The sequence below is a fragment of the Trichechus manatus genome, unplaced genomic scaffold, assembly GCF_000243295.1.
Source record: "Trichechus manatus latirostris isolate Lorelei unplaced genomic scaffold, TriManLat1.0 scaffold00258, whole genome shotgun sequence".
Classification (NCBI taxonomy): Eukaryota; Metazoa; Chordata; class Mammalia; order Sirenia; family Trichechidae; genus Trichechus; species Trichechus manatus.
Genome location: NW_004444194.1, coordinates 706,278 through 720,014, shown reverse-complemented (window position 1 = coordinate 720,014; position 13,737 = coordinate 706,278). Strand labels below are relative to the sequence as shown.

General features: G+C 54.9%; 1 protein-coding gene across 1 annotated transcript; it reads right to left on the bottom strand.

Moving 5' to 3' along the window:
* Positions 1-1,724: 1,724 nt before the first annotated feature.
* PRKACA (protein kinase cAMP-activated catalytic subunit alpha) lies at positions 1,725-8,638 on the bottom strand. Its single transcript, XM_023724759.1, has 9 exons — positions 8,480-8,638; positions 7,919-8,047; positions 6,355-6,453; positions 5,221-5,303; positions 4,721-4,847; positions 4,538-4,633; positions 4,324-4,446; positions 2,271-2,435; positions 1,725-1,883 (listed from the first exon to the last, which is right to left on the bottom strand). Exons 2-9 carry the CDS (start codon positions 7,979-7,981, stop codon positions 1,758-1,760), a joined length of 882 nt encoding a protein of 293 aa, XP_023580527.1. The 5' UTR covers positions 7,982-8,047; positions 8,480-8,638; the 3' UTR covers positions 1,725-1,757.
* Positions 8,639-13,737: the final 5,099 nt, after the last annotated feature.

Below are 13,737 nucleotides of genomic sequence, written 5' to 3'. Positions count from 1 at the left end.
CTCACCAGAGCGCTCTGTCGGTCCCTGACTGGACGCAGAGGGGGCGCGCCACAGATTTGTGGACCCCGAATCCGGGGTCAAAGGGCAGTTTGGCGCCCCTTCTGCGGGGCGAGAGAATGGCAAAATTCCAGCCAAATCCGATTTTACAGGGACTCCTGACCAGGGCCCGTTCAGCCTGGACACTGGGGTCTAAACTTCCTTCTTCAATCCTCCTGGGGGTGAGTGGGTGGGTGACCGAAGTCGGGTACACAAGCGACACTTTTTTTTAAACAAAACTTTATTGGTAATAGTTTTCAAATATGTTTACAACAGCACACTGTTCAAGAGGAAGTCGCGTCCTTCGCAGCACACAGGTTGAATCGCCCCCGCGCCCACCCGGGGCCCCACTCCAGGCCTGAGAGCTCCTCCTGGGTTGGGGAGAAGTTATGAGAGGGACAAATATGGGGGTGAATGGAGTGGCTCCCCAGCGACTCCCCACAGAGCTACTTTTTTGAAAGGAAAAAAAAAGCACATATCTGACATGGGAGGGAGAAAAGGGGTGGTGGACAGCTGACAGCTAAACTAGAGGAGGGAGCTAAACTAGAGGAGGGACACCCACGACTGGGGGTGGGGGTGGAGGCCGCTGGGTGAATAAAACAGGCAGCCCCTCCCAGGCAAGCCTGGCCTTGAACCCGGGGTCAATAGGGTGGGGGGACTTTGCCTCTTTCTTGTTCTCCTGCAGAGTTTGCCATCTCAAGTGAGCTGACAGGGAAGCTAGGCATTAAAAATCTAGCTGAGAATAAAATTAAGGAGTTTGGGGGGATGTTGCCGGAAGGGAGAGACCCTGGGCTTGCGGCTCCCCCTCTATCTTTTGGGGGGGACTCCTCTTTGGCAGGGTGAGGGGCAGCTGCTGTGTCTGGCTCCCGAAGCCCAAGGGTGAAGAAAGGTCTGTTGGGGATGAAGAGGGTAGGGGCTTCCTGAAGGGACTGAGACCCCTCCAGGCTTGGCAGGAGACCCCCGAGTAGGGGACAGAGGTTCAAACCCCAGCTCCTTCTTTTACAAAGTCAGTTTGCTTCCCAGCCTTGTTAAAATGAGTTTTGGGGGATAAGGGGATGTGGAAAGGGGAGTCAGGGGGTAGAGGACAGAGGGAGGGAGGCACTGGTGGAACTTAAATAATATTTTAAATGGTTTTCTTAAAAATTCTAGCAAGCAGCCCACTGAACATGTCACTAAAATCTCTCCTTTCCCTGGCAGGATTGCTCTGGAAGGGAGGCTGGCTTTTCTGCTCATTTGTTCTTAGCTACTGGTGCCTGCAGGTTTTTTTTTTTTTTTTTTTGGTGGGGGGTACTGGAGTTAAGCTTCAGCCCCTCTTTCTACACCCTGTCACTGGATACACCAGCAAGACCTGGTCTGACTAGGGCTGAGAAACTCATTTAAAACAGGCAGAAGTGGGCTAGGGTGGGGGGCCGTGAGGGAGGAGGGAGGGAGAAGCGGTAGAGTGAGCAGGCTGGAGGGCAAGGGAGTGAGGGGGGGCAGCTGGTGTTTCCATCCCTCCAAAAAATCTGCGCTTCCTGCTTCTCCTACCCTGGAGGGTGGGGTGGGGGTGAAATTAGATGCAATGAACTCTGGGGCCCTCTGGCTGTTCAGTTCAACCCTCCCACCCCCCCACCAAAAAAAAAAAAAAAAGGGGAAAGAAAACAAAACAAATTAAAAAAGAACAAGAAAAGCCGTAAAAAAAAAAAAAAAAAAAAGAAAACCCACGGGGCAGAGGCACACCCCTAAAACTCAGCAAACTCCTTGCCACACTTCTCATTGATGGAGACCCGGATCTCTTCCTCCTCATAGTCGTCAAAGTTACTCGTGTCTCCAGGGCCTTTAAACTTTGGTATGAAGGGAGCTTCCACCTGGAGAAGGATCAAGGACCACCCCGATCTCATTAGTCAACATAATCATAATTACAACAATAAATGCGAGTGGCCTAATTTCATAAGATACTCACTCTGACCCAGGCCTGTGCTTAGCATTAGGGTGTGGACCCCTCTTAACAGCCCAGCTCTCCGTGGTGAAATACTGCGTAGACATGGGAGTTTCTGCCCAAGGTCACAGTGACCAGTGAAACCAGAATCCTATTTCTAGACCCCCCCACAATGGCACCAAGCTACCTCCTCTAGACTAACTCTGAGCCTGAAGCCTATTTTCAACTCCTTTCCCCTCTCTGTTGGCCGACCTCCCTTGACTCTTGGCCTCCTGCAACCCCCTCAGCCTGCCTGAGGGGTGGGGGTGGGACCCACCTTCCTCTGGTAGATGGCAATCCAGTCAGTCGTGGCAAACCACTTGTGGTTCTTGATGTCATTGACTCCGTTCTTGAGGTTCCCGAAACGCTTGGTGAGGTCCACCTGCAGGAGGTTCCGCAGTAAATCCTTCAGGTCAGAGCTGAAGTGTGATGGGAACCGCACCTGGAAGAAGTTGGGGCAGAGATTGGGCCGGTCAGGGGTTTCTTTTTTGTTTTGGGGGGGAGCTGGTCTGGAGCTTCAGAGAGCCTAGGACACTGCCTTCTCTATACAACAGTCTTATCTGGTAGAGGCCCTCAGCAGAATCCCGTTAAACAGTTCGTTGGGCCCACCCTGGACGGGCTGATTTAGGAGGGCTGGCTGGAGCCTGAGAATCTGCATTTCTAACAATTTCCTTGGTGATGTTGATCCTGCTGGAGGGTGAACCACTTTGACAACCACTGCTCTAAGGCAAGTGCTACAATGGCTCCCATTTTATAGATGAGGAAACTGAGGCTCAGAAGGGCTAAACAGCTTGCCCAAGGTCACACAGAAGAACAGGAAAGGGCGTTTCCATCACAAGCCTGTTGGATTCCAGAACTTGCATTCCTGGCCGCTGCTTCCTAAGCAGCCTTGCTGAAGTCTGGGGGCTTCTGAAATATAAACATTTATGAGAAAAATGATATTTTCTCTCTCGCTCTTCCATTCTTTAGGGCCCAGGTCAACTCTGTTCCAGAAACTTTCCTCAATGCTCTGAGCCTACAGCCTTGCATCTGCGTAGAGAGGTCACTGGATTTACAGCCACAAAAACCAACTTCAAGTCCATGCTCTGCCTCTTACACACTGTGTGACCTTGGACATGGCCCTTAACCTCTCTGGGCCTGTGTCTGCTTCTATGACATGGGGCAGATAGCCCAGGGTTTCTGAGGCATTGGGAGGCATGGGAGAGATAATACAGCTGAACGGGTGTAGGAACCACGAAATGCTACAAAGAAGGGAGTCATGGTCATCTCTTCCACCTTGGAACCTTCTGTGCCCCACCTCCCCAGGCTATTTTTCTTGGTGATTTCTATTCTGCCTTATGGCAGACACCTTATCTTTCCCTTCTAGTGACTTTCACTATGTGTCCAGCACAGTGCACCCGACTTGGCAGTTGGCGACTTCTCCCAACCACCCTGAGAGGCAGGTGCCTGACTGATCTTTTCTCAGATGGGGACAGTGAGGCTCAGAGGGGGCTGAACCACTTGCCTAAGGTTTCACAGCCAATAAGTAGCAGAGCTGGGACTTGAAGCCAGGCCTGCCCACCCAGATGGAGCTCAGAGCTGCTCCCACCATTTTGAGGTGACTCAGCCAACAAGCAGCTCCCATGTATAAGATGCTGTGCCAGGTAGGAGGTGAGCCAAGGGCAGAGGGGGGCCCCCAGCCTCTCTTGGGTGCGTAATGCCTATGACAGTGTCTCCATTTCCTTGCCATGGTGTGATCTCAGGCAAGACACACCCCCTCAGTGAGCCTCAACTTCCTCCCCTCTCATATGGGGCACCACTCCCACAGAGCAAGGGGCTGAAGACTGAAGGGGATCATCTGGTGCCACTTAACGCATTTCCCAAATGCAAGCCCTTACAGTTCCTCCATCCCTTATCCGAAACCTCAGGGTCAGGCAGTCTGCATTTGGGCAAGGAAATGTGGACCATTTACCACAACAGACGGGGGCTAGGGCGGCACCTGGGAGCCAGACACATTCGTTTTCCAGCCGGGAAACTTATGAAAAGGCACACTATGAGGGACAACTACAGACCAGAAGAGCACAGGTCAGGCAAAGCAGGGCAGGTTCTGGGCCAAACAGCTTGATGAAACTCAGGGTTTGGAAGCCCTTGGGATTCCAGCCCCATGGGCTGGGGGCTGGACAGAGAGGCTGTGCTAGGTGTCAGCCTTGACCACCTGGCCCAGCTGAAACAACTTCTAGACTGTTCCAACAATGAGCAGACACTCCATGGGGAGGAGTACAGGCTGGGTAGGGAGAGGGCCACCATCGGGGTGGAGGGGTAGGGGGCCGAATGCCCACATCCGGCCTCACCTTCCCAGAGACGATCTTCTCGTAGATCTGGATGGGCTGGTCAGCGAAGAAAGGCGGGTAGCCGGCTGCCATCTCATAGATGAGGACCCCCAGGGCCCACCAGTCCACAGCCTTGTTATAGCCCTGGGGCGAGAGGTGGCAGGGGGTAAGGGGAGGAGGCCACAAGGGGTATGAGCAGAGAGGGGTGAGGGTGGGGTGCTGGGGAAGCACCTACTTTGCTTAGGATAATCTCAGGGGCCAGGTACTCGGGGGTCCCACACAATGTCCAGGTGCGGCCTTTGACACGCTTGGCAAAACCGAAGTCTGTCACCTGCAGGCATGAGAACGGGCAGTTGGTGGGGAGGGAGGGTGCAGGCCATGGCTGCCTGGTGCTGCCCTCACCCAGCCCAGTGGGCACCTGAATGTAGCCTTGTTGGTCAATGAGGAGGTTCTCCGGCTTCAGGTCCCGGTAGATGAGATCGAGTGAGTGCAGGTACTCGAAGGTCAGGACGATCTGGGCTGCGTAGAAGCGGGCATGGGGCTCGCTGGCGGGACAAGCAGGAGGGGATAGGTAAGTGCCAGTGGGCACAGCCAGCCAGCACCTGTCTATCCACAGCCGTCCAGCAGCAGGTGCGCTGGCACAGCCACCCCCAACATGCCCAGTTCAGCGATGGAAAATGCATAAACTGCCCCCTCAAGTTGTGATGTCTACATCACCGTTTTGTTTTGTTGTGGTTGAAACATGGCAGATGCCTCATCACAGCGGAAACAAAAACCCACGGAGACCTGGAGCGGCCACAGCCACATCCAACTTGGCTGGGCACCTGTGCGCCCCTAATGGTCTGGTCATGCCACTGTCCTGTGGCCTGCGTCAGCCGGGTGAGGCGGGGGCCTGGTGGGACTGGGGTAGCCGCTCACCTGAATCTTCCGATCCTCCGTAGGTGTGAGAACATCTCCCCACCGGGCACGTACTCCATGACCATGTATAAGTTGGAGTTGTCCTGTGGGAAGCAGTGGCTGATCAGAGCCCCATGAGTGCTCAGAAATAAAATAAGGATCTCTACACTGGCTCCCATGTATGAAGCACACGCCAGGTGCAAGGTGCTCCCTCAATGGGAGACACGTCTCATTTCATTTGCCTGTGAGAAAAGGGGGCAGCTGTGACCCTGCCATTACCAGGGGAGAGATTGAGGGTCACAAAGAGGTGGGCAGGTGACCCGGCCAAGTGCCCCAGCTGGAGAGAGGAATGTGTCCGGGACTGTCTCAAGCAAGGCTCTCGAGGACAGTTTTGTCATCTGTAAAACGGGACCAGGATTTGCAGAGCCCAAAATAAAAATGCAGGGCTCCTTGTAAAACAATTATTAGGACTCTTGAGATGGCGGCAGCAGCATATTAGACCAAGTGTGGGGCGCTTGTGGGCACAGGGCCCTTGTGACTGCACAGCCACAAGCTGCCTGTGACGCCGGCCCCGAGTGGCCTTTCCCAGCTCTAGCAGCCATGGCTTAGCATGCCACCTAAAATAGCTCATGCAGGGCATTCACGACAGCCCCACCAGGTGGGGACTGCTATGATGCTTATTTACAGGTGAGGAAACCGAGGCTTAAGGCAGTGACGTTCCTTGACCAGAGTCACATGGCCGGGAGTGCGAAGCCAGGATTTGAACCCCGGCCGTCTGGCTGCAGAGTCCATACTCCTGGCCGCATGTTAGATTCTTGCTGTAAATGGCGTGGTGATTCTGAGGGATGCTACCAAGGTTATTAAGCTAGAACATGGCAGGCCCAGGAATTGAACTTGGGTCTAGTAGAGCCCCAATCTGACTCCTGGCCCCCAGCACTCCTCCTTCAGGGGTCTCATTCTTCCCCTTCCTAACTTCCTGGACAGTCCTCAGTTGTCCTTGGCTCCAGCCCCGACTCTGGGAACTGAGAGGCTGCACCCAGCCATGCCAAACAGCTCCCCTCCCCCAGTGTGGTTTCCCTCTCCACTCTCCCCCTAGCCCCCCAATGCCTGGGACCCCACTGCAGTGATCCTGAATATGCTGCTGTGGAGCCACACCTTGAAGGAGAACTCAAGTTTGACGAGGAACGGAAAGCTGACCGCTTGCAGGATGCGCTTTTCATTCAGGGTGTGCTCGATCTGTTTCAGCTTCACCACCTGTGGGGCAGGAGGGGGAGGACAGGGAGGAGGGAGAATGAGGGGGTGTCCGGGCCACGCCAGTGCCTTCAGCTGAAATTGTCTGAGGGCCTGCTGTCCATCGGGCACTGGGCTGGGCGCTGAAGACAGGCAAGAAGGCAAGGGCTCCCCGTCTTCAAACGGCAGGATACATGAGTCACCGAGCCTCAGCCCAGAGGGGCCTGTGGAAGCCCAGATAAGGAGCCTGGCCCAGAGTTGGGGGTGGGAGCGGTGGTCAGAGAAGGCTTCCTGGAGGAAGGGGCACAGGAGAAGCCCAAGGGGGGGGGGTGTTTATAACAGCCTCCCTTGGGTCTAGAGCACCCCAAGCACCCACTGGGACCTTGGGCTAATTCCTCCTCAGCCTTCAGCTAGCTCCTAACAGCATACAGCACAAGACTGCCGCCTCACACGTACTTACTCATAGGAAGTCCCAGGAGCCCTATGAAGGGTGCACTATGAACACGCTAGGGTGGAAGCCCAGACACAGAGAAGTGAAGCGACTTGCCCAAGGTCATGCTGCCGGTCAACAGCAGGTTGGCGCTGCACAGGACAGCCTGACCCCTCACAACCCTGAACCACTGTGCTGTGGGTTTTTTCACCGCTTTCCTCACTGTCTGCATCTGCACTGCCCACTAGTCACCATAAGCCACATGTGGCCACTAAGCACTTGAAATGTGGCTGGCCCGAGTGAGCAAATGAATTTACCTAAGTATTTGAAACTAAAATTCAAAAATGGACACTCGATTTAGTTATTAGAAAACTTTCAAACATGTCTGGGACAACCTGGGCTTGTGAATCTACTTGTTCAGGCCTTTCTGATGAAAGTTTACCGTCTGAGTGGAGACGTGTTATAAATATAAAATACTTGCTGGATTTCAAAGACAAAGTATGAAAAAAGGAATGTAAAATATCTCAGTAAAGATATTTTTACACAGATCACAGGTTGAAATAAGATTTTAGATGTATTGGCTTAATTAAGACATATTGTTAAAAATCAATTTCACTGGTTCCTGTTACTTCTTTTTAATGGCACTAGAACGTTTATCCTTTCTAAAGTTGAAATCACACGCGTGGCTTGCATTGCATTTCTCCTGGACAGCGCTGGTCTAGAGATTGCCTGGCATACGGCAGGGTCTCAAAAATATTTGCAGTAAGAATCAATGTGGCTGTAAATGCCCCCTTCCCCCAGGAAGACTCCTAATACTGACTTGGTGTTTGGTGTCCTGCCTCTGGGCCCTAGCTGGGCACTTTCTCACCCTGTGTCACAGGGCCTGGTTTCACATGGGTCATTGGCCTGGACAGGAAGCTGTGTGAGGGCAGCATCACCCCTTCTGGTCCTCAGGCCTGCAGCATTACAGGGGCTCAGGAAAGAATGGGCGAGTGAGAGGCAGAAAGATCACTGCGGGTGGTGGGAACAGCCTGGGCAAAGGCCTGGCAACCGGCTTACCTTCTGTTTGTCGAGGATCTTCATGGCATAGTGGTTCCCAATATCTTTGTGCCTCACCAGCATCACCCGCCCAAAGGAGCCCGTGCCAAGGGTCTTGATTCGTTCAAACTGATCCAGGTGGGCTGTATTCTGTGGGAGGAGGGATTGGGAGGGTCAAGGACCCCCAGCCCTGAGCCCTGCCCAGGGATGAGCATCCCCTCTGCCACCGGCAGAGGGGGCCCCAGGGAGTGGGCAGCCTGAGGGGGGTGAGGACAGGGGGCAGAACAAGAAGATGGCGGAGGGCGCATTCCTCAAGGCGGATGGCAGGGGCCAGATCCGGCCCTGGCCTGGGGCCCAGGAGCTGCTGGCAGCTGCGCGGGGGGCAGGGGCCGCTAGTCAGGAAGGGGCAGCAGGCTGAGGGAGCCTGGCTGTGGGCAATCGGGTGCTTGTGCCTGGGAGCCTCTGTGGGGTGTAAAGAACCCTCCCTGGGGACCCTGAAGCTCTAGCCTTGCTGCAGGGATGCAGCCAGGGGGCCGTGGCCCATCAGCTCACCCCTCCCAGGCTTCTGCACTGCGGGCTTACCTGGGCGGGATTTTCCCATTTTTTAAGAAAATCTTCTTTGGCTTTTGCTAAGAACTCTTTCACTGAAACAAAGAGAGAGGAGGGTTAGATGGAGACCCCACCTAGTCAGGGCAGGCCCAGGCTATTTCTGGGAAGATGCCCATTTGTGGAAAGTAGGGTACAGTCAACTTGCCCAGAGCCTGACTTTTCCCCATTGCCTTCGGGGTGCCCTGGCTGAGCCTGTGGGCAGCTTGGGGAGGCCCTGATCTGGGCTGGGGCCTGGGCTCCACACCCCCACTACAGGAAGGTAGGATCTGGCCTGAGTTCCATCCAAGAAAGGGGTACAAGGCAACTCGGGGGTTACACCAGGGGGATAGAGAGTAGCCGCCAGGCTAGCCTACCCCCACTCGCCCCAGTTTTGAACGACATTCCACGGCCAGGGAAGACGCCAGCCGAGGTATTTATAGCCTAGGGATTTGGCTGCTCCTCCAGCCCCTTCTCTGGGGAGGCTGGGCCTGGGGTAGAGGCCTCTGGGGCTCCGGTAGCAGGCGCCCTTGGGGGGGCACAGCTAGCAGGCACCCTTGGGCGACTCAGCTGTCACCCTGGCTCTCAGCAGTCATTTGCCAATAGCAGGGCCCTTGACTCAGAGTTGGTTCAAGGAAAGCCAACTCCACAAAGCCTTGTCCGATACCTGCCCCCAGGGGCCCCACAGCACCCCAAGGTGAACATCACCCTCCCGTTAACCTTGGAGACTTCCCTTGTAGGTCCTGGCTGGCTGCCTCATCTACACTATATCGTTTGATTTGCCCGCCAACCTTTTATCCACTCTCCCCACTTGACAAGCCAGGAAACTGAGGCTTGAAAGCAGCTGTTCTAGCCAACTGTGAGGCAGCCCAGCAAAGCAGGTAAGGGCCAGGACTCTGGGATCGTGTCCACATCCCGGCCTGGTCCCTGATGAGCTGTGAGACTTTAGACAACTGACCTCACCTTTCTGGGCTTCAGTTTTCCTCATCTGTAAAATGGGGACAATAATAGGAATGACCTCGAAGAGTGGCTGTGAGAATTAAATGAGTTCATCTTTGTAGAAAGTAAACCCTGTTGGCATAGTGGTTAAGAGTTTGGCTGCTAACCAAAAGCCAAAAGGATGGAAGTTTGAATCCACCAGGTGCTCCTTGGAAACCCTATGGGGCAGTTCTACTCTGTCCTGTAGGGTCGCTATGAGTCGGAATTGACTCAACAACAATGGGTTTGGTTTTTGTTTTGTTTTGTTTTGTAGAGAGGACTGAATGGTGGCCGGCACAGATTAGTGCTATAGAAATGTTCACTATTAAGTTTACTTTTAAGTGTTTTTTAAAATTAAGGTATAAAATACATACGGAGGTGGACCAAATGCTCAGACCTCAAATATACAGCCTGATAGGGTCTTATGTTACAGATAGGTCTGTGTAACCACCGCCAGTTCCTTGATCTTGTGCTGCGGGCTTTCTATGCTATTTCTAAGCCTGCTGGGTAGAAGCTGCTATTATTCCCATTGTACAGATGAGAAGACTGAGACTCCGAGAGGAGAGCCAGATGCTGAGTCACTGGGCCTGAACCTGCTGCCCAAGAGACTAACTGAGTCACTACCCACTCGGTGGTTACAGCGCTGGTCACAGTGCATCAGGGATGCTGTGGGCAGAGCTGCCCTCAACTCCCGATGTTTTGGGGACCATTTCTACACCAGCTCTGCACACCTACACTTTGGCCCTGCTTGTTGTCTGTCTGTCCCTACCTGTATGCAGTGCCAGGAAACCCTCACAGCCACCGGTCCCTGCACTGCCCTCAAGGCTCTCCCTCAGCATTCCCTAGCCCCCACCACGGGGCTAGGAGAATGGCAGATGCAGGAGACACTGCTGGCCAGGAGAACCCTGCAGAGTGACCTGGGCACAAAGGAGGCAGGTACTGAGAGGCCAGGAGCCCCAGGCTGGCACCTGGCAGGGCCACCAACTGGCCAAGAGACCTCTCTGTGCCTGGGGACTGAACCCCTCCAACGCTTTCACTAGCAAAGCCTTTTCAACACACGCCACCTTTCTCAGAAACCCCCAAACGGACCCACACCAAATTCTGAATGAAAGTGTGGGGAGAAGGTACCCTCTTGGGACTCAACTTTCCACCCAAACAAGAAGGAAGAGAGGAGTGGGCTTGAGAGGAAACCAAGAGAATGCCTAGTCCTGCTTCCTCCCTTGTTCTCCAAATGCTCCTAGCTCAGTGGGTGTGAGCCCTGGCTATCTGCTGTCACCCCACTGAGGGGCTTCAAAGGGCCCTTGCCCCTAGCAAGGCTCTTCTCTGGCCTCTCAAAGCACCTAAGGGCCTAGGCTATGTCATCTCTGACATCTATGACAAATCTGACTTGCCAGATTTGAGGGAGGGGTGGAGGGGAGGGAAAGACAGTGCCAAGAAGAGCAGGCAGATAAAAGAGGGATAATTGGGGGGGGCAGCCTGGAACCCCCCCACTCACCTCTGCTTCCTGCCTCTTCTAGCAAAGGGTGGATGGGGGTGGGATGGGGTCATTTGGGGCCCATCTGCTCCTGGCCAGGGAGGATCAGGATGCTGGCTGTGGCTTGGGCCCCCAGAGGGCTTGGCGGAGGTAGCCCAGGAAACGGACTGCCAGGTGGGCCCAGAGAAGAAGCTGCAGCCACAGCTGGAAGGTAGTCTCTGAGTCCCCACCCTGGCCGCTGCCTGACCCCAGATCCATCCCAGCCACCCTGGGCTCTCCCTGGAATCTTCCTTTTGCAGGGGAACAGGAAAACCAGAGCCTTGGAGTCTGTTCCTCGGGAGGGCCTCAGGGACGACAGAGGAGGAACTGGTTGCCACGGAAGCATTTAAAGGTAACTGCTCCTGGCTGGCCAAGGTCTGCAGAGTTCCTCCTTGGCAGGAGGCAATGGGAAGATTCTCCTGAGAGTATCCCTCTTGGCTGGCCTGCCTGCCCCAGGGCAGGATGCTAAAGCTAACTTCTCGTTCCAGGGACTTCATCGCTCCTAAGATGCCAGGCCCTGCCTTCCTCAGTGGGTGTTGGACTACCCGGAGGATGGCGCCTGATGTGCCCAGAGCAGTGCCCACTGGGGAGAGGAGGAGTTAAAGCCCAGGCAGCAGCCAGAGACGCCCCGGGGGTTAAAGAGGCCCCAGAGCTTCATTAATTAAGCTGAAAAAACAGCTGGAGAGAGAGAGGGGGCGCAAGAGCCACCTTCATCCATCTCCTCCTCGAGTTCCCTTTGAACCAGGAGCCCCCAAATCATGCTGCTCTGAGAGAGAAATGGGTACATCTGGCTCTTTGTCTTGATCCTCTGTGGGGGTGGAGAGGGGAAAGGCATCCTGGGATGTCCTTGGCCTCTGTCAAACCTTGCCCTGCGCTTGGCTCTGCTCTCAGCCATGAAAGTCCAAACCGGAAACGAAAGGCTAAACCCAGGGATGGGGGAGGGGAAGGCAGCCTTGATCATCTTCCTTCTTTCTTCCAGATCCCAAAAGGAGCCGAGGGTCAGTGGCAACCTCTCAAGGAGTGCCTGGCACTCATGGTCCCTGATGGAAACAGGAAGTAGCAGAGAAGGGAAACCCAGCCTGCCCTGCCCCACGCCCAACCTCCACCCTGGTCCTGATTCTATTTGGGCTCACAGAGAAAACCCCAAACACCCCTAGAAAAGCCAGGGACACAGCAGGAGGCAGAAATCTAGAAATTCCCCTGGGAATGGGGAATTGCAGAAGCAGGATGCCAAAGCGTGTAAGGAAAGAGCCCAGGCTCACATCCCCCAGACAATAATCTCAGGACTCTCTGCCCTCTGAAATCTGGCTGTCCTGGAAATTCGGGGGCAGGGATGCCCAGCCTGGGAGCCTTAGAACTCAGGCTGGCTGATTCCTCAGTCTAACCTGGAACCCCTGCTTTGGGCTGGACCACCCGAGTCTGAGCTGGACCCCAACACTGGACTGGATCCCAGTCGGAGCTAAACCTTAGCACTGGACTAGACCAACCCCTATTCTGAGCTGAACTCTAACACTGGACAGTACTAACCCCCATTCTGAGATGGACCCCAACAATGGCTGGACTAGACCATTCTCCCGTCTGAGCTGGACCCCGACTCCGGGTAGACTATCCCTCACTTGTCTGAACTGGGCCCCGCATAGTATCCCCTGTTCTCCCCAGGCCCCACAGCCGAGAGTTGTGAGCACGAGAGGAGTTTCCAGGGTGAGCCAGCAGGGTGAGCCAGGAGTCCACTGACTCCTCCTCTCTGCCTGCTCCCCAGGTCCTACTGTTGCCCTTCCCTGGCTTGGGGGGCAGGGAGTGCCTGGGTGGTTGCTATAGTAACAGGGCTCAGCCTCACCATCCGTGGGGTTGGAAGCCATCACTCAGTCTTTCTCTCAGGGCACCCGGACTACGGTGGCTGGAAAGGCTCATGAGACCTACCGCCCCAGCTCTGCCACCTACCCCAGAGCCCTGTCTATAGGGGGAGCCAGGGAGTTGTGGGGTGCGAATAGGAAGAAAAACCCAACCAGAGGCCAGTGGAGCAAGGGAGGGGAAAACAGTTCCCTTGGGGCTACTGTAGCCCGGAATGGGCTAAGGGAAAAATCTGCCTTGGGAGGACCCTCTTGGGCACCCATACAACTGCCAACGCACAGGAGGTGTTTGACCCTCTTGCGCTTCTGTAGGCTGTTAGAAGCCGATAGTTGTTTCCATCCACGGACCTCTTGGGGGCGCTTTTTTACTCTCAGTGCCTGTATCGGTTCTCTCTGAGGCTTGGGGAGTATCTGGGGGGGGGGGTCTTCTCCTCGCTAACTCCGCCCCTTCCCCTGTGGCCAACTCCCAGGGGTGTCCTCTGCCAGTGCTAGCCCCGAGGTTGCTGCCCTATCTCAATTCCTCCAGCCTAGCCAGAGCCTGAGAGTTCGGTCGTTTTTCTCTGCCCTCCTGGCCCCTGCCAATGGTTTAGCATCTTTGGGTGCAGATTCCCCACCACCACCCCAAGGCTCATTCTAGATCGCCGGATGAGGCAGACCCTGTTCTGTTCCTGGCATAGAGATGAGGGTTGAGGGGGCTGTGGGATACTTAACTGGTACCTAGTGAGGGTCGGGCATTTTCCCTACCCAAGTCGGGCCGGCGTGTGGCAGATGAAATTCAGGTGCCCCCTGCAGGCTGGCCTAGCTACTGCCCCTGCCCCGCCCTGGTCAGAAGAGGTCAAATTTAGTCTAACACCATCCTCTCAGTTTCAGAGCTTCCAAGCAAACAGGGGCGTCCTTTCTCAATCTATCTCCTC